The sequence below is a fragment of the Pelecanus crispus genome, chromosome 2 (assembly GCF_030463565.1).
Source record: "Pelecanus crispus isolate bPelCri1 chromosome 2, bPelCri1.pri, whole genome shotgun sequence".
Classification (NCBI taxonomy): Eukaryota; Metazoa; Chordata; class Aves; order Pelecaniformes; family Pelecanidae; genus Pelecanus; species Pelecanus crispus.
In genome coordinates, this window is record NC_134644.1 from 118,020,924 (window position 1) to 118,048,824 (window position 27,901).

General features: G+C 41.2%; 1 protein-coding gene across 1 annotated transcript in view; it reads right to left on the minus strand.

Annotated features, from left to right (window-relative positions):
* The window catches only part of MTCL1 (microtubule crosslinking factor 1), a 105,354-nt gene that overhangs the window by 12,658 nt on the left and 64,795 nt on the right, over positions 1-27,901 (minus strand). Inside the window, exons 6-11 of the mRNA XM_075705050.1 lie at positions 26,875-27,030; positions 18,728-18,850; positions 15,836-16,066; positions 14,023-14,211; positions 6,298-6,465; positions 1,262-1,516 (exon numbers count right to left, since the gene is read on the minus strand). Of these exons, the coding sequence (XP_075561165.1) occupies positions 1,262-1,516; positions 6,298-6,465; positions 14,023-14,211; positions 15,836-16,066; positions 18,728-18,850; positions 26,875-27,030 (1,122 nt within the window). The remainder of the gene's footprint in view (positions 1-1,261; positions 1,517-6,297; positions 6,466-14,022; positions 14,212-15,835; positions 16,067-18,727; positions 18,851-26,874; positions 27,031-27,901) is intronic.

The following is a 27,901-nucleotide window of genomic DNA, read 5'->3' on the forward strand; positions in this document are numbered from 1 at the left end:
AAGCTCAAAAATCACCTTTCTTGGTCTGTAAAACCTTCCTGTCGATCACTGCCCACTCAGACCTACAATTTTAGTATTGATTTTAGAAATATCCGTAGAGTACAGCATTTTCCTAAGTGCTCCTCTGTGGGTTTAACAGCCATAGCTTAAGCTGAGGTTAGCTTAAGCTGAGGTTTAATCTTGCACTCATAATATTTACAGGCTGGTGTCTTTTACTTAGCCTCTTGTTGCAGACCAGGCATGGGAACATGAGACACAGGTAATGAACCCTTTTGAAAAACCGGTCATGAGGTTACACGGGGCTTTCATCAACATAACCTGTGAAACTACTTTGTACTTCGTTCAAGCATAGTGCTCCCTAGAGAGCATGCACAAATCTGGTCCAGTTCCATTTCTGATGTCCTAAGGACAGAAAGTATTCAGTTAATTGAGGACCCACAATTTCAGTGGTTTTTCTTACTTTTCCTGGAATGCATGACTCAGAGCTGAGCAACGTTCAGTCAAAAATGGTATATTAACTCTCCCTCATTAAACTTTTTATTTTTTTCTGTGGCTTCCAGCCAGATAATAAATCCATTAGGTATAATTTGGCTCTAATACTAAGTAGATAAAAGTGCGTGTGGGCATGAAAAACAAGGGGACAGGTATTCAATTATCAGATTTGGCAATGATAGCAGAGGTGTGTACAAAATTCAGGTGACCAAGGTCAGAGTGTCATCTGAATATTTATTATTGATACCTGTCTATTTGTTATCAGTCAGGGGCTCTTCATGCTAACCCCTGGGTTCCTTTGCTAGAGAAAAAGAATTCAGCTGAGACTGAATAGTTGCAGCAGCTGCATCTTTGGAGGCTAATTCACAGATGAACAGACTTTTTTGGCAGGAAGCTGTATGTCAAACCTTGAATAACCCTGCATGTGAGATTGAGTGTTTTAGCACGAAGAGATGCACAAAAGCTTTCAAACAGAACAAATCAATGTGACCATAACTGTCCGGGGTAACAGAAATGAGGCAGGAAATGGCCTCTAACCTGGAGCTAATTTCTCATAAGCGGTCTTTTATAGGGATTATGAGCATTTTCCTTTTAGTCCCTTGTGTGTGTAAATTGTTTTGTAGCATAAGAAACACTGATGTAGCCAAGGAACCAAAATTGTTCCCATGCTGCTTCTTAATACAGTCTCTTGACCCTGGCCTGAGTGTTGTAATGGTGCAACACCTCATGCTTGCAGCCAGCCATTGCTCACCCCAAGATGACTCCTTACCTGCTCTATCCGCCTGAGCAGCTCCTTCTTTTGACGCTCCCATTCTTGCCGGTCTCTATCAAGCCTGTCCAGGAGCTCCACCTTTTCCCGGTTCCAGTTCTTCTCGCTGTGCTGGATTTGCCAGCGGAGGTCCATCACCACACCATGACTCTCAGCCAGAAGCTTCTTGTGCTCCTCTCTCTCCCTTTTAAAAGCTCCCTTTGCATCAGAAGTGAGGCCTGTTTCTCCTGAGGTGTTCTCACTCTTCCCTTCCAGCTGGCATTAAAATAAAACATTACTAGGACATCAAACTTTCTGTGGTAAAAGCCTGTGTCTGAAAACGAATTTGAGTTAAAGACTTAACTCCACAAAGGTAATGGCAAAATTATGGCAATTCTTAATTAAATTAATTAATTCATTCATTCTTAATTCAAATCTCAATAAATGATCAAAGATGTTCAACTTGAAAAATGTTTTAAAATCAAGATAGTGAAAACCATAGGGAATCATTTCTCAAGCTCTGCCAGCTCATGTTATTAAGACATCAGTTGTTATCTTTCTGCTGGGAGTGTGAGTATCAGCAATGAAGAAAACATGGAGATGAACTTCACCCTCATCATCATCATCATCATCTCTGAGACTATTGTCAGGACAACGTCCTCAGCCACTGCTCTGCCTTTGTGCTCTCACTCAGTGCCCCCAAAACCTAAAGATGATACATTCATCTTCTGAAAAGACTTTTCCCAGGACAAACCTCAGACATGGTCTTATTGTACAGCTCCTCACACCTTCCAACATAAGAGGGTGTTAGCAGCACAAGATGTACCGAGATCATCCTCCCCATCTCTTGTAGGTTCTGCTGTCTGAATTGACTTCTAGGGCAGTTAGCTGATGCTACCTTCCCTTCCTTCTCCTTCACTTCATGCTCAGGAATCAGCTTGATCAGATCAGAAGAGCTGGCCCAAGGTAATAGATTTATAAGAAAATGCAGGCTTGATGGGATGCCAGGAGGTCTCTAGTCTAACCCCTGCTTCCAGCAGGGTTGGCTCTGAGATCAGACCAGGCTGCACAGGGCTTTGTTCAGTCGAATCCTCACAAACCTCCAAGGACAGAGACTGCACAACCTCTCTGGCCAACCTGGGCCACTGCTGGACTCTTGTCAGAGCGAAAAAAGTGCTCAGTGGTTTTGTGTAAGTTCAAATGAATGAAGAATTTATCCCTGAAGTCTGACCTTTTGTTGGCAACTCAGTAGATGTGTGGGTGACTCAGAATGGGATACATCTCCATCCCCTGGCTCTGCAGGCGAACTGGAGTGAAAAGCAGCGAAAACTCATTTCCACCTCTGAAGTTAAGGTTGTCCTCAAAAAGGAGAGGCAGCAAGTCTGCTGGGAAACGTGCTCCTTTAGCAAGACAGAAGGACAACACCTTCACATTGCCCTATGTGGAAAATAAGCCCAAACTTTCTGAGCGAAGGAAAGTTCAGACTGGATTCAGAAGTGAAGCTTACTGTCTCTGGAACAGCCTCCCCAAGTAAATGGCAAAGGTGTCATTGCTTGAGTCATTTCAGATTGTACAACCAGGTTGGAGTGCAGACTCAACCTTACAACTCTGCTGCCTCCTGGGGAATAATGCCATATGCAGTACTAGCTATGGATAGCATGCTAAGTTGCAAAGACATGCCAATGCCTGCGATAAATTCTTTAGCTGGCATGAAGCATGAGAATGCTAAAAGCAACCTATAAAGCAAACAAATACTCAGATACAACAAATACAGTTTTTATGATTACCTTATAAAGCATATTTCTTCTTCCATTTTTTTGAATATCAAATAACTAGCAAGATGTTGAACCTCAACAAGACTCATACTCTCTCTTCCCTTACACCACTGAGTTCTTCAGCACCACTGGGCAAATTCTCAACCAGTTAGCAAACAAGAAAAGCAGTGGTGCATAGGCCATGCTGTCTGTGAAGGGCAGGAAAGCTGAGAGAGGCAGCAGGGAGAAAGAACGTGCTCCAGAAGAGCGATACCCCAAGAATGCATGGATGCTGTTAGAGTGCCTTGCCCAAGTTGCCAAAATACAGTAAGTCATGGACCATGGGCTCACCCAGACCAGAGCCCTGGCTCTTGCCCCATTTGAAGAAGAGTACAGAAAGCCTGTAAGTACAAAGATGAGTTCAAAACCAAGGCAAGTATACAGTGGTACACCTTCAGAATAACTTCCTGGTTGAGATCTAAAACCTTCTCCAGCCAGAGGTGGTATCTTTAGACTCAGAAGACAGTTCTTGGTGCCTGTGGAAGGCAGAACAATGCTCCTGGCAAGGAGAGAGTCCTTCTGCCTCTGTTTTGATGAAACGGCTCAAATCATGGGGATATGTCCATTGGTGGCTCCTTATCATGGAAGTCTAGATGGGACTTTCCTAAACCTGCTAACTACTGAGGGTGGCCAGATGCCTCTCCATGTGCACCACAGCTTATATTCCCCGAGGCATCCTGAAGCTGGACCATTGGTCTGAGTCCTAGTAAGAGTCTGTGTCCTTACATGCAAGTTCTCAATGCATACGCAGGGTTTGGCCCCACGTACTAACTCCCTCCTTCTTCCAAACCTTTCTCATTTCCCAGTTCCCAGAATACTGGGATTTTTCACTTGCCCAGCTTACTGGGACTCCTTATTGGCTCAGTTATCACAATCCCATACTTGGGAGCAATCTCATTATTTCTTATCTTAAAACCAATGCCCAAGGATCCTTCTGCCAAATAAGCTGTACATGCATTTATGACAGCCAAAGCTTTTATTTTTAATGATATATGCAGTGTTAAAGCTCCAAAGCAGCAGGCAACAGCACACTGTCACCCCTGATATGCAGTGCTTTTGTATCAAGAGTTTTCTTTCCTTTTTTCTTTCCTATATGGAGAGCTGAAGCATCAAAATGCGAACCCATTGCCAGTGACTATTAATTAGGAGTTGACTCTCTTGTTAATTGGCCTACTGTTTCACAAAAAAAGTGGAAAACAGCAGCAGTGAAGACAACAGTGGAGACTAGCAAGTCCTTGATTCTCTATGGGCTTGTCAAGGGTTTGGCAGCTCTATACCCTGCCTAGGGTGGGAGTGCTGTACAGCCTGCTGCTTCATCGCTACCAATCAAAACAACAAAATGACATCGTGAGAGGCTCTCCTACCCACATTGACATGACATACTTGGCTATTTAGTTAAAGCTGTTGTTATGCCACATGTTGGTACAGAATAGCAAAAGATGTTAACATGACTATATGTAATGCTGCTATTTTACATGTTGTTCACTAGCTCCTCCCATTTTGATCCTGAAATTGAACCTGCAACAAAAACACCCCATATTTTGAATCCTTAACATTAGTTTGAGTTAAATTTATATTATTTCTATTTCAGGCTTATTATATTAGTATTTTTATATTTAATTTTTTAATTGCCTCCTTGTAATTGTGAGCATGTACACCAGACCTCAGCAGGACACTCACATTGTTTGCCCTATCCTAATTAATATTCTAATGATTTATGTGCTATCCTTTTGCTACTGCATTAGGGACATGCTTTTACTGTGAAATAGAAAGGTAGTTTGGGGAATTGGCTAAGGAAGACAGGTTTATGTCTTAAATATTGCCCAGTTGAATTCTTTTCACTTGCTGGAAAAAATGTAAAAAGTAACACCCATGGCTTGATAACTACATATGTTATATATTATTACCAGTGGAGCAGCGGATGTAGCAAAGAGCCTGAGAAAGCCACTAGAAAGAAGGATGCATATCTATCTTCAACCTGGACAGGAATGGCAGCACTATCCTGGTGCCAAACAACAGCCAAAACAGCAGCCTGGGAGTTTATTGCCCATGCAAAGGCAAAGCATGCAAGCTCTAAATTGGCAGTTCTTTGTCAGACTAACTTTCTCTATGTTTTATTCTTTCTTGCCATCTTGAGTTTAAGGTAAATCTGCCATTGAGGTTTTATTTTCGGAGGAGTGAAAATGGGGATTGATTTTGTTTCCTTTTTCGAGTGATCTGTTGTATGGAAATGTGTGTGCACTAAGAAGCAGCTGAACTGAGAATTTGAATGTGCTGAGAGAAAACTCTGCTAAAATGAAAGCTTCTTCCTTCATTCTGGGAAAGCAGCCTACAGTTCCCAGGCAGGAAAAGCAGCACTCGCATCTCAGCTCTGTGCGTCACAGTGAGTCTCCGACGTTCAGTAAATCCTCCTAAATGTACCACCCTCCTGGCAGTGAATATTTTTATTATGTTTGTCTTCTGCAGAGAAGCTCTACAGTTGCAAATCTTTTTCTCAGGACCTGAACGTACTAATTCTCCCACCCCTGCACTCTTCAATGCGGAAAATTAGAGCTTTTACGCCATCAGCTTTGGAAATGAATCCTTGTGGATTTTTTGCTGATTTGTTTTCATATTGCTTCAGAAACAGTACATCTTCTGCGAACAGCCATTCATGACACTGAACCACCTGGCCCCAGATTTTATATACATACTTCTAACAGTATCCCATGGTGGGTAGCTAGAGCTCTCTCTTTGGCGGGGTACCATCCATCACTAACCAGTAGCTTTGAATAGCTTGTTTAATATTAACATATTGATTTAACCCTTCAGTATTATTACATCACTCTTTTCTCTCCTATGCATCAAATACCACAGTTGTTATGTGCCAAGGCACAGTGACGAGCTAATTGTGAGCATGCCAACATCAAGACATTTTCTCTCCTATAAATACAGACCCCCGCATGTCTCATTACCACAGCTGATATGTTACCAGCCAATTCTTCTGAGAAAATACAGCAAGAAGAAGTTCACTTCCTTTGCCCTCACCTACATTACACAGTACCTACTTCATGAGTGCTCATGCTGGGACAACTGGGATCCAAGAGGAAACTCAAGAGGCAAAAATTTGCTCAGGCTTCAGGGAGGCTTTCAGGCATGGGGGTAAAATGAATAAATATAGCACCTTTCCTGACTGTCATAGATTTCCCATTTCACTAAGCACCTCAGCCATTCTTTACCAGCATTGGACACGGGGGACATTACCTGTTCGAGGTGGCACTTCAGTTCAGTCATTTCTACTTCCCAGGCTGCCTTGTGCAGGGCATACTGCTGCTGGAGCCCCTGGCGCTCACGCTCCTCATCCCGCAGCTCCGAGCGGAAGTCATCCAGCAAACCCTTCAGAGCGTTCAGGAGCTTCCGATTTTCACTTGCCTGCCACAACAAAGCAAAAGAAATGTTGTCGTTGGATGGCTTTAGCCTCCAGTTTCATTTTTAGGGGGAAAAGTACCTGCACATCCACTGCATGGAAGAGAAAGTGCCTGGTCTTTTACATGCGAAAACTAAGAATGGCAATGCCTTCTCTGTCTGCAGGCTGCCCAGGGAAGTGGTGGAGTCCCCATCCCTGGAGGTATTTAAAAGACATGTAGATGTGGCACTTAGGGACATGGTTTAGTGGTGGACTTGGCAGTGCTAGGTTTATGGTTGGATTCGATGATCTTAAGGGTCTTTTCCAACCTAACTGGTTCTATGGTTCCATGATTCTACTTCTTGTTAGCCCTAGTCCTGAAGCACCCATGAAAGCCAAAGATACTTAAGTCACACTGAAAAAGGCACTAAGCATCTTTCTGGATTGAGGACATCTGTAATATCTTCTTTTTCAATACTGTAAACCAAAGCTAGAGTATCATTCCTCAAGTTTGTTGGCTAGCTGGACTCCTCGTACATACAGTCATTGCTCAGCATCAAACCTCAAATATTTGTAAACTATATATAAGGAAAAGGGATTAATTTTCAATGCTTTTGTATTATCAGATAAAATTACTTTGGAAAAAAATGTGAGGTTTTGAGCAGAGTATGTCTGCGAAGGTGTTTCACTAGTCTGTACTTCACATTCCTCCTCAGTCACAGGGAGTTGCACACAGGTTAGCTTTGCAACAGCAACCCGCTTGGTACCAAAGGCACGAATGCCAGGTAGGCCATTTTGCCTCTTGCAGATGGGATCAAAGAGCACACCCCAACCCACGCCTGGTTGACAATGTCATGGCCATACTGAAAATGTTGTCTGTGCTGTTGTGCTAGCCAGGACTCATGAATGGAGTTAAATTAAAAGTCTAGCCCAGAGCTGACATCTGATCTTACAAGGACTGAAAGACAGCATGTATACTTACTCAATTCTGTAAATTTTTTTTTTCTTAGTTTTGGCATTTACTTTCTGCAAATTCTCTGGAGACTTGCAAAACCTGTCATTTTTATGTTAAATATTGAAGAACATTTTTTAAAGATTCATTCTGGATCATTTAAACAAAAGGTATCCCACTGTTTTTTGCAGTCATTGAATTAGGAAACAGAAATGTGTAACCTGATTTATTTATCCAAAATTTAAATGAAATATTCCCAATGAGCCTCTCAAAGACCAAGGAGTAACCAGAGACTGTATCTGACAAGTTATTTTGAATAGAAAAGACTTTTAAGAAAATTATACTTGATTAGCAGACACAGCATGAGCAGAAAAATGGGAAAGCTTACTCAACAAATCCAGCATTTAATCACCTGGTTCTCATGAATGCGTTAGCTTCCTTGGAAAGGCCTAGCTCAAATTAGCTGTCTTGATTCTTGCATGGTAGTCTAATTAATTTTATTTTTTCATTTATTTTCCCAAGTGGAGGCTTCCTGCAACTCCTCTTATCTGGTGTTTCATGAGGTACCTACATGGGGGCTTCTTTGTAGACGAGTCAAGTAAACAGATGTACGCAAAAATCTAAATTATTTTCATGTGCTTTTTTCAATGACAATACATATAAAATTTTATGCAGACAACTAAGCTGATTTCATATGCTCATCAGATTTTTGGCATCAATGAACCCACCTCACCCACTTTTGTAAGCACTAATCAGACATACCACAGTGCCTCTTTTCTTTAAAAAATAAACAAATGTGGTCTACTTTTTCCAAGCCATTTGGTTCATCAGCAAAAATATGCTAGTTGCAGGGAGATGACTGCAGGTGCTCATTGACTGACCTATCAGCTGTCTGAGCTAATGAAATGTGATGGTGTACAACATGGGGTTTTATAAGAAATGCACCCACAGAAGCAGAATTAACTCCATTAACATTTAATGCCAATTAGCAGTTTCCCACTATACAGCAGCAGTCTCCATCATGCGTATAAGATCATCTACTCTTCAATATGTAATGAGATTTTATGTTTCCACCATGAATTTTTGTTCTGATACCCAATTAAGGCTAAATTCTCCAAACATCTCAAGCCCCTTGTGTAGTAATCAGAGTAAGAGCTCTTTTGAAGATTTGTCCTTAGTGTCACAGCAGGAGCTGCTGGGTATCAAGTGCATCAAAAACTGGCCTCATCCTCTTTGAAAACCCTGACCCCAAATGTCTATGAAGTGCCTTCATTCAAGAGCCACGTTGTGTGTTTTCTGGTATGCTGCATAAACCTTTCTCTGGCAAAGTAGTCTAAAGGCTCCACGAGGGAAATGAGGCAGAAGAAAAATAAAACCAAATAACATGAAAGCAAGCTACATCCCTCATTCCAGTGCACACATTTCATAGCTTTAGAGTCTGGTAGAATTAGATTTGCAAAGAAAGAAATGATGGACTAGTACAGAGAGGAGCCAAAAGAGCCTCATTGCAGGTTTGTAGCCTACTGGGATGAGGGCATGTCTTATTTCTGGAGGTATTACATCAATGTCTCTGTTATGAGACAAGTACCCCAGGTACCCCCTGGACTTGCTGGAATTTTAATTAACTTGCCAATATAAATCCAGTTTTGGTTACATACTTCTAATTCCTGCAGAGGAGTCTCTTTTGCATGACTTTGCATTTACAGTCTGAAGTTGAAGAGCTCTGTGACATTATTTTTTCTGTTTTGCCAAACTGGCGTGTTTTTGGGGAACAGACAAACTACTTTTGAGAGAATATGCTCTGAAATACAACATTTACATCTAGACATGCTGTAGACTTCTGTAGGTAAAACTGCCAAACAGCTTCTGCATAAGAATAAGTCCCATAGATAAATAAAAAGGATTGTTATGGTCTTCCCTTTCCTCCCAGGGATGTTGTACAGGCAGAAGAAACACGGCATGGCTGTGATTCCCTAGACAGTCTCCCATGCAAGGAGCTGGCTCTTTAGTACCTTACCAGTGACCAAAATTTAGAGCATGGAGGAATCTGACTGATTCCCAACTGATATAAGACAAAAGAATTATAAAAACAGTTTGAAGTCTTGTTGTATCCACAGCTCAGGATTTATCAGTAAAGGAAAAAACAGCTGACAATAAGCAAAAATTTAATGTACTAAACCTCAATTAAATTCCAGGTCTTTGGAATCTTTACTAAGTTGAGTCAACCCCAGCGATGGGACCCTCCAGCTCTAGAAAAGTTTGGGACCAGAGCAGTTGTCTGAAGCTTGGTTCTGCTTTTAATCACAATCCTTTTTTCTCTGAGAATTTCACTTAAGAATTTAGCCACAGTCTGGTATTACAAGCAGTTTAGAAGCGCAGTGAATTAAAAACACAAGGTCAGGAGCCTAAAGAGTGAATGAGAACTGTGCATTTTCTCTGTCTCATTACAGATCTAGGCAAAAGTGAAGCTGGATCTTGGTGCAAATCATTATAGTATATTTAGGTCTTAATTACTCTTCCTTTGGGCTTTTCTCTTGGCTAAGCTTTGAAAACAAATATTATATGAGCAAAAAAAGGTCTAATTGAGGATTTTCTTGGGTCCCCCCGCAACAACACGAGCATATTGTTTTTTAATGCTTTTTCCATTGGACCACAGATGTGTAAACTCTTTTCTTCTTACTCCCCTGACCTTACACCATCCAACAGGCATCTCACCCTTTCTACTCAACTGAACCAAAGCTCTTTTGTTCCATAGGCTATTCTCCCTGATCGCTTACTACACACATAGAAACGCTGACTTACAGCAAGCCCTCCTCTACTGTGCCACCAGCCCAACTTGCCTGCTTATCTCCTGCCCATGACCAGACTTTCCACTTGGCTCTTGAGCCTTGCCAGTTCCCTGCCTGACCTTTTCTGCGGTGTGCCCCAGCTGCCAGCCAAGGGACAACACCTTGGACTGGCCCTTCTCAGAGTCCCCATCTACTCTGCCTCTCATCAACTAACCTTTTTTCTCCCCTCTCCCCTCTGCTATGCCTTCATCCCTCCACATACTGGCCACATAAAAATCCCAGACAAGTGAGACATGTACTTTCCACCAAGTTGAGTACCTCAAATCATAACAATATAAAATTAAAGGCTGCTTGTTGAAATTAAGGCCTCAGGGTTTATCGTTTTTCTCAAAACAATTCAATTTTCCAGGCAGGGTGAGAAAGTCAGCAGCAAGAGTACAGGCTGAAAATCCAAGCCATTAAATATTAACATTAAATGTTAAAAATAAATATAGGTTACATCAAGTTACCGTAAGCCCTTTCTTTTTTCTGACCTAGTTATCTCAGCCACTCCTAGACTATCACAAAATTTCCTTCCTAAATTGAAATAAGTGCTGATGCATTTTATCTTGGAGCTTGCCAGGCAGAACCAGTAACTGAGGGCTCTCCTGGGCAGGTGCAAACCTTGGAGACTTCCAGCTTCACCACTTCACCCCAAATTCCCCATATAAACAGTACTTTTTTCCAGCTGTGGGCTTAAGGAACCTGCAGAAGACCCCCAAAACCCTGGGTGTTTTTCAGTGCAGTCTGACTAGTCAGTGGTATACTGGGAGGTGAGCACTACTGAGATCCAGCCCTTCAGGAAGAACGTGCTCTGGGGCTGCTGATACTCTCAGCACTTTTAAAGCTGAGACAACACAGGCAAAGTGTTTTCTTGCTCTATTTTTGTTTAGTTAATGCGTTTTGGGATCATATATGAATTACGTGGAGCTGATGGTTATGGGTGGAAGTCTGTAATGTGTGTAGAGCAAGGACCAGGGTCTGTGAGGTTGGTGAGCACAGCGAAGGTCCTGCACGCAGGAGGTCTGCAGGGCCACGTCATCGACCATAGTGAGATGGACGATTCAGGCCCAACTGACACTGAGGTGTGTGAGGGCAGAGCAAGGCTCTGACAGAGCCTCGAGGGCGCCGGAGGTGTACAGGCAGCTACTCCTCTGTCACGGTCCTCCAGAAGACACTTCCGATGCCCTGAATCTATGACAGCATCAGAATTAACCTACACTAGGGCTTCCTATTTCTGTGCCAGAGAATAATCATAATCCTTTCTTGCCATTGACAAATACATGCCCTGTAGCACTGAAAACCCTTTTTACATGCCTGTCAATAAATACAGTGCTTGTTAGAAGACTTAGTAGTGTGAGTGGGCAAAAAGTGATAGTGCTTAAAATGAGAAACATTTAGCAAACTCACTCATTCTTGCAGTGTTGAAATAACACTTTTTTCCTGGTTGGAAGGCAAGAAACCTATTTTACCTTCGTAAGTCCATTTGGATATCATGCACTATTCGCTATCAAGAGGGTACTGAGACATGGTCTGTTCCTATGGGTCAGTTCTTCAAGAAAGATTAGCTGGAACTGCTGTATTAGAACATCATGCAAGGTATATAAAAATTAATTATAAGCTATCCTACTTCCCATTTCTGCCACCTTAATTGAGATGAATGCCTAAGCAATGATTATTTCAAAGAGGACATAATTTATTTGAATGTTCTTGGTCATTTTAAGAGATCTATATGGAAAGTTAGTACATGACAGAGTTTGTACTGAGATAGTATGTTGGTTTATGCTTATTTCACTCTTTCTAGATTAAATCAGTCTACACATGGAATGCAGTTAAATGACATGCTTAGGAGCATCTCTTCCATGGTCTTCTTCAGCCTCTACCAGAAAAGAGCTTGCTGAGAGGATGACAGTGATGGGGCTGGGTGACTGGCAAGGTAGAACCTTTCCAAACGCCAAACTGATCAAATGATTACTACCTTGGTAGCACACTTCACAGAAAATAATAGCTAGAGAATAGAGTTGTCTGCTAGCACTATGAAAAAGAAAAGCAAAAGAGTATATAAACTTAAAGCAGAATATGAAGTAGCATAAAGACCACAGATCTCTACTATTTTTATTCAAACAGAAATTCTAACTGAAGTTGCATCTTGAACTACAGCGGTAGGTTGCAAGACAGCCTGTGCATCTCCCAGCACCAGCCTAACCTTATTAAAGGGTAGAGACTTACTGTTGCCTGCTGCGTATCTATTAGACCATAGAGATAATAAGCAAACAGATTGTACATTGTTGTGAGAGTCTGGAGGATTCAAGACGAAGAACTGAAATGCAAAGACACACATAATCCCCAGATCCTGCAGTGAGTCCAGCAAAGTAACGCGGTCATAGAGAGTACCTATTGTCTGAGAGCTCTCGCTGTAGAGCGGGCTCCCAAGTCAAGGGCCCGGATAGAGATGAGGCATAAGGCATAAAGCTTCAAGACCTTTTTCACTGAATTTGTGTTTTACACTGAATTCTTGCTCCATTCTACTTATGATTGCAAATAATTCCATGTAACAGGATGCTCTCATCTGAATGTTTTCCGTTTTAAAAACATAAGAAGATGCTCCCATAGAACTGTTGGAAGCCTTAAGTTTGTCCCCTTGAACATTTGCTCTTATTATTCTTAGTATTACTGGTATAGTAAATGCACAAAGGAAAAAGCAAGGATATATGGCAGTGCTCTGACACACACACAGGCAGGGCACAGGAGATGTCAGGGAAAAGTCAGTGTGATTTGCTTTTAGGCATTTAAAAACAAGCCCAGTGACAGGAAGGAACTTTTGCATTGTTTTCCCATCATCTCTAAGGGAAACATTAAATGCATGTGCTAGTTTCTTAAATTATTTAAAGGAAATAAAATCACCTCTTCTTGCTAAAAGCTTGACAGTAGTATACAATAGATGTGCTCAGGCAAGAGGACCATGAAAATTCTGCAAATCATCACATACTGATAGATGTTTCTGGGCAAACAGCCACAAGAGGAAATAGGATTTTTCACTGATAGCATCTGCCAACAGGAGAACAGTAATCACGTGGCTCCTGATTAAATATAAATATAACAGATGAAATCCACTATAATCGCTATGTAGCTAGAAGTATTTTTACAAGTATGTTTCTAGGTGATTTAACACAGCAGCAGAAGTGTCATGGTTTAACCCCAGTTGGCAAATATGCATCACACAGCAGCTCGCTTACCCTCTCCCCACCCTGGTGGGATGGGGGAGAGAATCAGAAAAATAAAAGTAAAACCTGTGGGTTGAGATAAAGGCAGTTTAATAGGACAGCAGAGGAAGAGAAAGTAATAATAACAACGATAAAAGAATGTACAAAGCAAGTGATGCACAATGCAATTGCTCACCACCCGCTGACTGATGCCCAGCCAGTCCCTGAGCAGCGATGGCTGCCCCCCGGCCAACTCCCCCCAGTTTATATACTGAGCATGATGTCATATGGTATGGAAGAGCCCTTTGGGCAGTTTGGGTCAGCTGTCCTGGCTGTGCCCCCTCCCAGCTTCTTGTGCACCTGGCAGAGCATGGGAAGCTGAAAAAGTCTTTGACTAGCATAAGCAGTACTTAGCAACAACTACAACATCAGTGTGTTATCAATGTTATTCTCAAACTAAATCCAAACGACAGCACTATGCCAGCTACTAGGAAGATAATTAACTCTATCCCAGATGAAACCAGGACAAGAAGAAAATTAACTCTCTTGGAAAATCCACAGTTTCCATTTCCAAGACATGATATACAAATGGTATTGTACCTGCTTTTGCTGCTGAAGTAATTCTGCAGTCTGCAGCTGTGGTCCATGATCAGTGCTCTCTGTGGTGGGACGCTGGGAGAAATCTGTCAGTGCAAACACAACATCTTCTTCCTCCTCCTCTCGCCCTGCATCATCCACCTTCTGCTCAGACTGAATGCCAAATTCTGGGAGGGTCTCAGGGTGCTCGATCTAAAATGCAAGAGAAGGGACACATCAACACTCTTTTGCCATTTACCTCGGGGGGACAGAAATCTACTGAAGGTGTAAGGGAAGGGACTGTCTTCCCCTGCATCTCTGTGGTGGGATATATTGACTTTTATTCTGTAGGCTACAGGAAGTGATCTTTGGGTGATATATAACATGTTGCGTATGTGAACACAACACTATGCAGGCCTGCAAAATAGGAGATCTATGCAGCTGAGAAGACGGCTGTAATGTAGCATGATGGATATAATCCATCACGCATTAATGAAAAACTATACAAGTCACTGGTGTATTGTCTGATGAAGATATGGAGATCAGGAAGTATCCAAATCTAGCACTTTATTCTCTCTAATGCGTTAGCAAAACACATGACTCCAGAAATGACTGGAGGTGGATTGAATATAAATTAACCAGTCAAAAAATCCAAACAGTGAAAAAATGAAAGCTATTTTGATATTAGAAGATGAGCTAGTTTACATAGAAGCAAATTAGTACTGCTGAAGTAAAGCAGAAGCAAATTATTTCTAAACAGCTACTCATCTCTTGTTTCTGACTCATATTACCACAGCAGATGAAGGTAAAGATGTTCATCCACCCTTTATCTAAGAATACAAAACACCGGAGTATTGAACTTAAGCATACTCCTACCAGACCTGAAAGGTTACTTGTACTGCCAAACGCAGCAAGCACTGAAAAACACTAGGCAAATAAGTATCAGAAATACTGAGAAAGATTACTTAGTTGCCTTAGCAAATGGTTTCAGAATTGCATGAACCTGCAAAATAAATCTATTATTCTCAAGAATTGTCAGAATGGGCAAACACTTTTTTAAACTTATTTTTTCTTTAGGTAAGATTTCCAAAGCAAATGGTAATTCTGGATGTGCAACTCAACATGATTTAGTAGCACCTTTCTTAACAGTGTATGTTGGCTGGCAATCACACCCCTGCTGAGATGTGTCAGCTTGGGGATTCCAGGTTGTTAGGTACTTCTGAAATTCCTGATCTTAATCTAGTTGCTACTTGGAAAATCACCATGATGACTACTGGTGTACTGCTGCTGACGGTGATAGACGTGTGCATGGAGAAGAGGAACAAACAAGACTGATTCACTGTAAGTTCCCACAAGAAGCTGTATAGTTCTCCTGCCAACATGAAAACAGAGCTTCCCTCCAACTGTATTGCTGAAGGCTTTGGAAGAAACACTGTGCACACACAGTGAGAAAAATGACAGCACTCAACCCATCTAAACAGATTTGACTCCATCAGCTCACTAACATTTTTTTCTTTCCAAAAATTATTGAGTCATCATATCTTTGAGACCTGATTAAATTTTCATTTACTATGAGAGAATTTTTCAGGACCAGATGTTTGTACTAGTTGAGGGTTTAGATTTAAAGATGGGTGGTCTGTAACATATCATGCAGAATATACTTTAGCACAAGCCGACTTAAGAAAAGGCTTCATGTTTAATTTGAATCCCCTCTAAAACTATGTGCAATTATAAAGTTGCTGATGCCACATCATATTTAAAGTCTACACTTAAAGAAGGGTCATCCCAGTACCTTACCGCTTTCAACTTCATTGGGTTAATAAGGTGGAACAGTTACCTCTAATATGTCCTCCCCTTCCTCCTCCATTCGCTTGCCTTGCCGCCAATGTTTCAGCAGCCACTTCAGTTTGACATACAGGAGAAAGGTGTCCTGCTTGAAATGCCTGAGTTCTTGCTGCAGCAGACTTTTCTCCTGGCTCCAGGTCTTCTCTTCCAGTTTGTTCTGCAAAGTCAAGCTCTGCACTTCCAAGTCTTTCCTCCGCAGGGTCTGCATATGCTCCTCCTCCAGCTTTAATAGAACGACAGATACCATGTCAATGGGGTGGTGTCCTGGGGCAGTTTCCAGGACTTGTACTTTGTTGGGTGAGACAAACTGAAACCTCTAATTTTCATCAGTAGTGAGTAGCTATTGAGGTTGGCTCAGTAAGTTCCTCAGCAGTTACAACTGTTGAGGAATTTAGAGGACAGCACCCGATAAGCTTTGCTTAGATAACCATATCCAAGTAACTTGCTGTGGAAGTGGACATTTACTTTAAACATGCACGAGACCTCTGCTGCTGCTTAAACATTTTACACCACTCCTACTTTCCTCCCTCTCTTGATTGTATCCCTCCAGTATGTTCCCAGCACAGCCACCACCCCACACTGCTGCACATATCACACCTGCTAAATGCATTTGCAGCCATTCCTACAAGGTGGGACCACAGCTGCCCTTCAGACAACCTGGAATATTATCCTTGCCTCTTCCCTCCCCAGCCACAAACTCATCTTTTCTTCTGTGGCTACATCTCCCTCTGCTTCTGGAAGGGCAACGCTTCTGAACCACATCCAGTATCTCAGATACAACTACTGGGCCCTCACTTCTCACAGTTCATACTTGAAGGCATCTGAACGACTCACAGTCAACAGTTTCTCATTCTGACATGACTAGATCAGGGACACATGCAGGAACTGAAGAGACAGGAATAGGTTGCAACTCAGCATTCAACATGCCTCAGTTTCAATACTAGAAGCACCAAGAAAAGCTCATTCTTTGGAGCACACGTATAATTAACATGTTTCAACACAAGGCCACCTGAAACATTATTCTTTAAATGTAACTTCTCCCTCAATATGTCAAAATCAAACCATGGCATGACCTGCGCCCAATAGCACTTGTACAAGTTAGTTGTACAACATCTCATTTTCTGCATGGATGAGATAGTGTTTCCACTTCAACCAAGCTGTGGTTCACATCAATCAAGAAAAGGCAGATGGAAAATGAGTACAGAGCCACTGCTTGCAGATGCCAATTTCTACTATTTTCCATCCTGCGGAACAACAGCTTCTCCCTTTGCTGACCAGCTCCATAGATGAAATCTATGAAAGCCACAGTACACTAATGACCACAACGATTTAAACCATAAGAACATACCCCGCAACAAACAACATTCACACAGGAATGAACACTAATATGTTTAAAAAGTTCCTGATTAAATTAAAATTATTTACAGTAGTTGCTTGCTTAAATGTGTTTAAAATGCAGCTTAGAAGTAGTCTGGAACAAAATTAGCTATAATGGCCAAAAAAACATACATGCAACTCCTAGTAACACTCATGGAGATTGTACACTGCTAGCACACATCAATTTGGTGTCGTTAAACATTGCTAAAAATGAAATAATGAAAAAGGGGCTTATTTTAAATTTAATTTTTACAGGAAGAAACAAATAGATTTTGTGTTGATGCGGGTTCTTCCACCGAATGAAGTTACAGTTAAATACAGCAAAGATCTGAGTCATTTCCACCAGAAATCCTGGAAGATGATTAAAAAGGAACAATATCAACAGGATGGGCTTAATCTGGAAAAAATGAAGAATCCAGAAGATGCTTTTATTCTTCTGTTTCTACTGGCTGTCAACATGAATAGCTAGCTTTGATTTTTCTGCATTTTTCATTGTTTTTACAAGCTGTTATGATCTAAGTCCCCGTGGTCACGAATTCTTGCAGAAGACCCTGGTGGAGGTAGCTTCATAGAGTATTATCCTTTTTCAATGGATAGCTATTGCAAAAGAAAAGAACTTTAAGAGGCAGGCATAGCTTCCAAAAAGTTTTCATGGCCAAGGCAACTAGGAAGGAAATCAATTTACTGGTTGCCTTCAAAAGCCTCCAGGAGGAAGCTCCTACGGAGATCAACTGGAAATTAAAGCTACTTATGAAAAAAAAAAGGGAGAGATACCACTTGGGCATAATGAGATTAGCTGGCACAAGGAAAAATGCTTTACATGATGCAACAATTATGCTGAATTTAGTCTATGAAGTAAATTTAAAAAGAAAACTTCAGTTAAGAGCCAAACAGCCTGCAAAAATTAGCAACAGATTTTTTTTCGCTCTAGGAGCTAGAGATCACAAAACGTTTGACTAATCTGCTCCAGCCTTCAAAAGAGCAGGGGGAGCCCATGTAACAAAATATGATTTATTCACCAGTTATGAATAAGAGGGTTGGAAACATGGGGTACTGAGAAATACAAAAAAGTCCTGATTTGTGTCTCAGTTATGAGCATGCAACAACTCCTCTGACTTCAGAGGAGTGTTGGTTTTTCTTTGGGCTAGGAGGGGTCAGAATAAGGCATAGAGCCAAACTGTGCTCCCAGAGATCAAATGCACCCTTCCCCAGCTCATGGAGAGCTGAAGGGGCTGATATAATTCCCCATGCAGTATTTCACGTCTCTACCTCGACTTCCCCCGCACAGGGGAGGGCAAAACTTCTCTCCACCAAGCAGAGAAACCAGATTCAAAGTGGCAAAATAGGCTTGAGTTTACATTTTCCCAACTTCCAGACTCTTCATTTACTCAGATGAGGTCACACAGGCACAGCCATCAAGACACAAGTTCCCATGGTCCTGAGAAACAAGGTCCACATCACACGTCATGGTCACGCTTCTCTCCCAGCAGGCGGATTTCGTATTTACCTGGATGATCCTTTCTGTAAACTTTTCTTGCTCCTCTCGGTGAAGTCTCGTCTCCTGCTCAAGCTGAGCCTGAAGCTCCTGTATCGATACATTCTGTACAGGTAAAACATGGGAATCCCTGAGCTGATCAGCAGGACAGAGGGATAGGTTTAGCAGAAAACGTGTCTCCGTGGTGTATAAAAAAGGAAAAGAACTGCAGGACAGACATCTGCACAACTCACGGATATCAATAGTTAAAACCAAAGCACAGCGTGCAAATAAATAGCAATGTCCTAAATATGTGTGGGAATTTCCTGTGTGGTTCCTTCTGAAAATTAAAGCTGGGATGCTGGTGTTAAATGCTGGCTATTCCCTTCAGGCCTCTGCTCTGGGTTTGCACTCGAGAAACGTGAGACAGCGCACCATCAATGATGTTTGCTAGATGAGCTCCTATTCACAGGGTTACACATTTGGTGGCATACTTCTTTATGATAATCAAAGCTATTCAATTTTAACATGTCTGCAGAAGATGCATCTAATGCACATATATTGAACCTAATTATTTATGAATTTGCAACACTTCTGATTAGGCAGTTAATGAGATAGCATTTATTAAACCAACTAAGCACATAATGTCCCTTTCTTCAGGTACAGGACAGCGCTCTGCACAAGTCGACTTCATTCTGTGATTTCTACTCAAAATAATTACTCCACAAATGTCATGGTGATAAGCTGTGTGAGCCTGAGATCTGACGACCAAAATGCTTAAGTATCTCCCCTTTCAGGTCCAACACTATTTTAATCTTAATACTTTCGATATTATGTTCTCATTAAGTTTGGCATCCCATCCACTTTACTTCTGAAAGTTACTTAATTCAGAAATAAAGACCCAAGAAGGCAGAGTCAGACCTCATTATTTATACTATGTTAATTAATCTTGTGGCACTTATATTCCTGATCAGAACTTTCTATGCCCTTCATTTTGTGTCTCTCATATTGGAGCTAAAACTGATTTGTCTGTACGAAGGTGATGCTCGGCCAGATGCCGTCCTCTTCACGTGTGACCACAGAAAACACTACGGCACCAAACGCCTACTTCCCAGAGTAAAGATGCATTTAAAGAAGGGATTGCTTCAGGCTTCAAAGCGTAATCCCGAATTGTCTGCTGGCCGACGTCCAGCACTCTGCAACCTCAGCAGCTGCAAGGACGTAACGCAGGCCGTGGGACCGCTTTCAGGGGCTGCGTTGCCATTTACCCTCCAGCATCAGCCCCGGCACCCATCTCCTCTCCCTGAGCACTCCTCCCACTTCCTGGGAGCAAAACCAGCTGCTGCCACTGTTTGGGCCATGGCAGCCCTTGCTGGGACACTTTTGGTTATTCAAAAAGTATTTGTCACTGGAATAGACGCTCTTCTCCTCTAGGGAAAAAGAAGATAAGGCAGATGGAAGTATCCCATAAACCACCCGCAGGACCATACTCTGCTGAAAAACAAAAGTCACCCTACATATACTTTCTGGGCCCTATCAGTTCCTTCTTTACTTGATTCACTTACTGACGTGTGCATGTCTGTTTTGTACCTGAGGAAAAGACACCTCCAGCCCTCTGGAAGGTACACGTAAAGCGACCAAGAGAACATTATCTGCCTTATCTATTTCATCTTATGCCTTAACGTGTCTGCAGACATTTTGTATTGCACAAGGCCAAAATTCGGTCTCACAAATAATTTGGAAAGAACTGCTTGCAATGGCATTTGCCCATTTTGTTGCCCCATTTTGCACAATCATTTGTAAATCATCAGTTTAATTTTCTCATCCAATAAGGGAAAAATTACTTTCGTCAGACTTTTCCACATTCTTTTATTCTGATCTGGCTTCTTTAGGAATATGGCAAATATGAACCAATGTACCTAGTTAATTCAGGTGTAATTTTAAAAATGTGTGTTCCTTCTTTTTATGAATTCAAAATCAGCCAAAATCTTGCAAAGTTGATCCGCTGCAAACAAATACAACATGGCAACGCTCTTCTGTTAGCAATAAGCACTGATCTTAATATGTCTCTCTTTACAGTCATACAATTACACATTTAGATAGTTAGAAATATTGTTGGTCTTGGGATTCCTGAAACTGGAAGCCGAATCAGAGCAGCAAAAGTTACCAGCAAAGTAAGGTTTGAATTTTTCACTATTCACTTCACACTTGTGTTTTCCCATGAACTATGATTTGCTAAAAGATTGTTTGTTCTACTTCAGACTAGTATTAATTGGAATCACATAGTTATGTATATACTGACGACACCTTATGTCTGCAAAATTAGGGCAAGAAAATGATTAACTCATGCAATTTTTCAATAAACATGTAGCCCATGCAAAGCCAAGTTTCAGGAAACTTGGGTGCTGGGATTATGTGATAACTGTTGGAATTACTAAGAAGAGATTAAATACATCATGAAGGCAGATAGACTATTACATGCACACTAGATAGTGCAAATCTTTTTACAATTGCTTTGCCTCTTTAAGGACAATAGATTTTTATAAGCAGCAAAGTAAACATGTTGAAAAGTAGTTAATGCATGAACGCAGAGCTGCACACCTTTTGCCTTCCAGTGCAACCTGAGGAGTCTTCATAGTCCGTAATTTCATATAATGTCATTTCTCCCAGAAGCATTGGGATTAGTACTACTCAAATCAAGGGAGATAAGGCTGCTTAAGTGCCTAATAGATTGCTGTTAAATACCTGGATTGTGAACAAAGAAGGTGTAGAAATGTAGCATGTGATATTTGTATACACATTTCAGGTACCTGGCATTGATGGACATCTATATGTTTATATGTGGATATCAGGCCCCCATCATAGAATCAGCAGGGTGTAATCTGTGGCACAACTGTGGTTTTGTTTTGTTTTGGAAAACAACACTGCTACAAAATGGACACAAAAGTTGATAACCTGGTAAATTCCATTTGTTGTCTCCTTTGTTCTCATTAACAAATGCGCTAAATGAGGAACAACACCCCAAATGTGACAGCCACCACACAATGTACCGACACCACAGAAACAGACACAAACTCACTACAACAAGACATACAAACACACTATAATAGGAACTACAAGCTAATGCTACTCCATCACAGCTCCACAGAAGCAGCTGCACTTCATCCACAGCTTGACACAACGGACAATTTCTCATGAATCCCAACTATTGCATTTCCAGATCCACTTCCACTCCCATCCTCTCAGACAGGCAGTGCCAAATCCTTCTGTCGAGTCCTTTTCTCTCACCTGTATTCACTCCAGAACAAGCTAATCCATGCCAATGTCTTTACCTTAAGAGGATGTTCAGAGAAAAGTCATCCACACTTTGGGGGCTTCACCACCACTCCCTCATTGCACCGACCCCTTTCTGCCCCTCTCAGTGTGTTGAAGGCTTTTCAGGTTACTTTTCAGCTTGCACAATCCCACATTTTTGCCATGACTTGTTTTTACAGTACTGCCATGCACCATGAGGTACGTCTGGATTTTACTTGTCTGTCTTCTCCATTTTACCATAGCTAATTGCAATCTCAATTTGCCTGCAAACTTAATCAGTTTATACGCAACAACTGTGAACATCAAATTTCATGGAATCTTTCCATCTTTTTAGCTGTTTTTTTCCAGAAGGGATGGAGCAAAATAAGGCCTGAGGAGGCAGGGTAGAAAGATGCTCTCCAGCATTTGGGTGCAATTCCAGGAAGCTAAAAGATGAACATTTTATGCTGCTCACCTAATGCTATGTTATAATGCTTTGATATTTGGACCTTACATTTCACCACACAGTCTAAAACCTGCTACTTTTTCACATGTGACAGCTGACCATTGCATGCATACAGTCAACCGGAGCAGATAGGAACTTCCAGTGCCTTTTGTATTACTTTTTATATGCAATACACATCTAACTGAATTCCCAGAGGCTGCTTCTGAAGATGTGCTCCTCTCCTCACCCCTTAAAAATAAGTGACATATATTCCATTTGCTAGCGTACAATAGGCAGTTGCGTAGTTATTTGTCTGTGCTTATATGGAGAGCCTCTGATTTTGGGAAAACACAGAACACTTTACTCCAAGTCTTTAAAAATCCATCTCATTGTATGGATAGTACACAAAGTCTCGCCGAGTTCAGTTAGGACTGGGATATCCAGATTTACATCATAAAAGGTCTTTTAAGCCATTATATTGTCAACTTTTACGGAATCTTGCATAGCAATAAAGAATACAATTCATCAAAGTAAATTATTCTTGCTGCCCCTAATCTTGGTGGGAAGGAATACTGTCAGCACCAGTTTGTCTTTCTTCTTCCCACAACTTTGCATTGGAGGAATAGTGGACACTAAGAGATAGAACTTTCTATGTGGTCCTCATTTGTTGGTTTGGTGGGGTTTTTTCAGCAGAAAGAAAAGTCACAATGTATAAAACATTCACTGTTTCTTTTCTGGGAAAACAAAATCTTAAATCAGGGCAAGAGAAAAGGATGTGTAAATTTTCAGCACATCGCTGGGAGCTGCTGCAAAAGCCATTCAGCTGAAAAGGTCTCACGTGGAATTATGAAAATTGCATAGAAGGAGCACAGACATTCTAAAACCAGCTAAAAATAGAACATTCAAAATATAGACTGAAATTTTCCTCGTATGTCCAAAATGGACCCAGACAGAAGTTTTGATTCAAAGCAGGTGGTAAAGTGACTTACCTAACTTGCACATCACTGTATCTGTTTGGTCCACACCTAACCCAGGTATTAACTTAGAGTAATAGAGATGTTTTATATTTCTTATGGGCATGATAAGTAAGGAAAATGGATAAACAGATTAAGAACAGCCTAGTAGAAATTATTCTTCAGTGTGAGCTATTCCTACTTTATTACTGTACCTTGTGGAAGACATGCTTTTTAAGACCTTCTCTATCCTATCTGCTTTTATGTTAATTCTCTGGTGACAACTTGTTCCTTTTCAGTGAATTCACTTCAGTGGCTCTTTTTCCATAACCTAGGAGTGTCAAAGATTTTGTAGCATTTTTCTACACAGAAACAAATGTGTAAGTCTTTAATAGCCATGTATGAAAATGATCCAAATCTGAAATGCAAAGATGAGTGCTTTTGCCTTTGGTAAGGGCAGGTAAGGGCAGAACTGATGCCCTCTGAAGAAGCAATCAGGGGAGATACAGCTCCATTTTAGAGCATCAGGTATCAAATAATGCAACAAATTATATTTGGTCATTTGAAAGAGTGAAATTTTTCTTCTCCAGAATGTCTTTTTGTTTCTGAATAAACAGGAGGAGACTGCTTAAGGAAGCTGCCTTTTGTTTATGGGTATTCCATTGGTAAAAAGGGTAACATTCACCAGATGAAAAATTATTTACCATTTTTCACACTGGTTCCCATTTGTTGCCATAGTAATCATCTGATTTGTGCCGGGCGTTTGCTCCATGAAGCATTGTGTTACCTTTTTTAGTTCCTCCATGTCTTTTAGTCAGGGCAATTCTCACTTGTTCGCTTTTTCTTTGGATGGCAAAGAATGATTTCCCCCTCCCACCATAACCCAGCTCTGCTAAAATCATGAATAATGGATCGAACATCCACCCCAATGGGCTCCAACCTCCCACAACAGCAGCTGAATGGCTTGTTTCAGCAAGAAAACAAAGCCCTGCTCTTAAGGCGATTTCAAGATATAATTTCCCTTGGACTGTGACTCTAACCCACTCCTTTAACATGCAAATACATTCTAATAATACTGTTGCACTAACAACTGCAGTGCAAAGCCCAAACAAAGGCAGATGTTTACAGTTAGGCTGTGGGGTAGTTTCAAGCACAAGTCAGTCTGCATTTATTGTATTTAATCAAACAATTAGGCTCCCACGATGCTCATTTTTTAAAATAGGAGAAATGGCTAAATGGAAGCTGCTCAGCATTGCTTGGGAAAATTTTCATTTAAAATTCAGCTTGGAAAAAATGAATTTAGAAAAATAGGGTTGCTTGCTTAAAAAGAAAAAAATTGCCTCACTGAAATGAAATATGTTCTTCTTATGCTGAAAGTCCATACACAGTAAGAAGATCATCAATCAATGTTATCCACTGGCCAGTGCATATATTTTCACTCCATAAGTTAAAGCAGATAATGGCTTACATGTAGCCATCTCTGCTGTGGGCATTGAATGGTTTGAGTCTTCATCTGAAATTTCTGTGGTAATAAGAAAACCCCCTTTGGTATTTGAATAATATTTTTTCCTGCTCATTTGTCTGGCACAAAAAAAAAAAAAAAAAAAAAAAAAAGGTCATTTTTGCTAGTGCAGTGTATGAAATTAAAAAAGAGAAGACTAAAAATGATAGCATACAAAATTATTTGAAGGAATCGTCTACTTCACTTGGGTTTGACTATTGCAGATTATAAGATTTCAATTGGCTGTCCACCCACTGAAAAGTTTCAGTGTAAAGCAGTGTAATATTCTTTGTTGCTTAAGTAAACCTGAAACAAACACCTTAGTCTTTAACATTTTCTCAGGTTGGGCCATTTGGGCCCCAGCTTTGCTCACTTTTTGAGCACATCTGGACCTCAGGTGGATATTCTGTACCTTTGATTATAATTACTGGCTGGTTCCTTGTCGGGCTATGGTGTGAAAACTATCCATCCTCTGTTTAAACACAGTTTGCTGTACACAGTTTACACATCATCCCATCCTGGGAGAGATAAAAAAGATGTGCCAAAATTACCCAAATCTCTAATCTTAATAGAGGGCTCACATATAGAGGACTTGATATAATAATGAGGCTGATCTAAGGTAAGAGGGAATTAAAGATGACAGCATTTGAATCGAAATATTGTGAACATTTGCTGTGGTGATTTTCTGACCTAATCTACCATAACTATTGACCAATACAATTGCAAAAGGATCCATGCTGAATGGCAAGCTTTCTCTACCTCATCGTCCTGTTTCACAGCTGAGGAAGAAGGACTTTACCTTTCAGTGAGAGACTTATGGTGTCCTGAGTTTACCAGATATCCTTCCTGAGGTTTATTATCACTGCTAAAAGTGAAAAGTTGAAAGAAAAGCTGCTGAACAAATTGATTATTCTAATACTACCAAAACTCTGCACTGTGAGGATCGTTTAAAACAAACAAAACAAAACCAAACCAGCAAAGAATTACCTGTGTTAAGATGAAGGGCCATTCTCCCTTTGATATTCAATACAGCATTGTGATACTTGGCTACCAGCTGCCCTGAAGCTTTTTCATCCTACCCCTGCTTTCTAGTGCTTGTTATCACTTACTCACAAACCCAGCTGTCCCAGCCAGCGTTCTCCTTTCCCCAGACTCAATTAGGGGTTTCAGATATACTAAGGCCTCTGCATGTGTCTTTAGAATTAAAAACATATTAAAACTCATCCCTCATTAGAAGCTACTCTAGCCACCGCAGTTTCAAGCTAGATTTAGCTTCCCAGTGGCCAGCAGAAAAGTTTTTCAATGCTCCAGCTTGCCTTTGCGGAGACAGATTAGAAATTGTTTTCTTCGGGACCAGTTGTAGTGTCTGGACAATTTACATTCATGAGAAAGCAGCTAAGGAGATGTTTACTGAGGCTGATATGGCCTCTGAATGGATGAAGATTTAAATAAAAACTGATCAATGTTTTTGATGAATGAAAAAGTACTCAACAACCCAAACAATGGAGAATTCTGCTTTAAATAAGGTTTTTTGGAAGCTGCAGGGTTCTGTGTTCCCTGTTGAGAATCATCATGCACACCAGCATCAAACCCTCTCCTATGCAGACTACTGCCAGGCAAAATGCAAAGCAGTCTCTATCTGTAGACTTTCCAGATTTAAAATATCCAACAAGGTGAAACCTGGAAGCATGATCTCACACCAGGGAGCACAACCTCTTCCAGAGATCGTTCGTTACTATACCCAATTGTAGTGGGTCCCTGAGCCATATTTTCCCACTTAGTGAAGCTACTGGGAGTAGGGTGATGAGTCCAAAGTCAGGACCAATTTGCTTCTCTGAAACTGCAAGGGGGAAAAGAGGTCAACCACAAATTTCACAACAGGGGTGCTGTGTTTGGTCCAATTTACTCTCCCAACCCCTGGCTTCTGTTACTCATCTCCTGGCTAAGGCAGCAGGAGGCAGTGAGTAAGACGGGCTGCTTTGCTGACCTCTAGACTGAAACAGCCCTTGTCTCCTGGCCTGTAGAGTTTAATGTCTCCATCAGCTCTGCGATGTGGGTCGGTGGTGGCTCGCTGGTGGTGAATCTCTCGCTCCTCTCCACGATCTTGTTTGAGCTGCCACTCCATCTGATCCCTCAGTTTGGACTGTTAGGTGCATGGGCGGTTTATAACAAAAAAACAAAAGGACAGGAGGGAATAAAGAAAACAAAAATGGGTAAGGTAGACGACTGAAAAACTACAAGACAAAGAAAAGCGTGAACAGAAAAACCAACTTAAATACAGTGGCGTAAGAAAGTGAAGAGAACAAAACCAAAATGAGGATGAGCAAAATGATGGGCTGAAACATCTGAAAAGCAAAAAAGAGAAAGAGAGGAAAAAAGAATGCAAACACTGGTTATGAGGCGCATGCAATGAGGATGCATGAGTCAAACCAACAGCAAGCATACAAGTCATGAAGGATACAGGACACAAGGCTCTTCCTTCCTTACTTGTGCTGTGCAGAAAAGCCATATCCAGTGTGGCAGTTGTGGCAGTTTAGACATGCGCCCATGGGCAACGCTTTAGGCAAGGCAGTCCTTCGCTGGCTACAGAGCTTCTCACTCGCTGCTCGGTTAGGGGAGTGAGCTGTAAGCAGGCTTTTCAAAACACATCACTTAGAAAACTGCGTTTGGTTGGGTTCTTTTGGCAAGGCTTTTGAGAACATGCCTGACCCTTTTACGAGAGAGCATAATAAAGACCTCCTCACATTGCTTAGCAAGGCTGCTAATTTGCATTCATCAGAATCTTATTTTTTTTAATTAATCTCCTCTTTCATGGGGAAACACTGCTGTTACAGACAAAAAGAAGACAGATCTCTATAGCACCAGTGGATTAGCCTTTTTGCCACGAGGAACCACCTCTGAATCAAAGGAGTTGTGCAAACAAACAAAAGAAAAAAACCTATAAAGTGTTTGTTTAACATTATACACTTTAATACATTGTGGGTCTGAAATCATAACAAAGCAGCTGTGAGGAA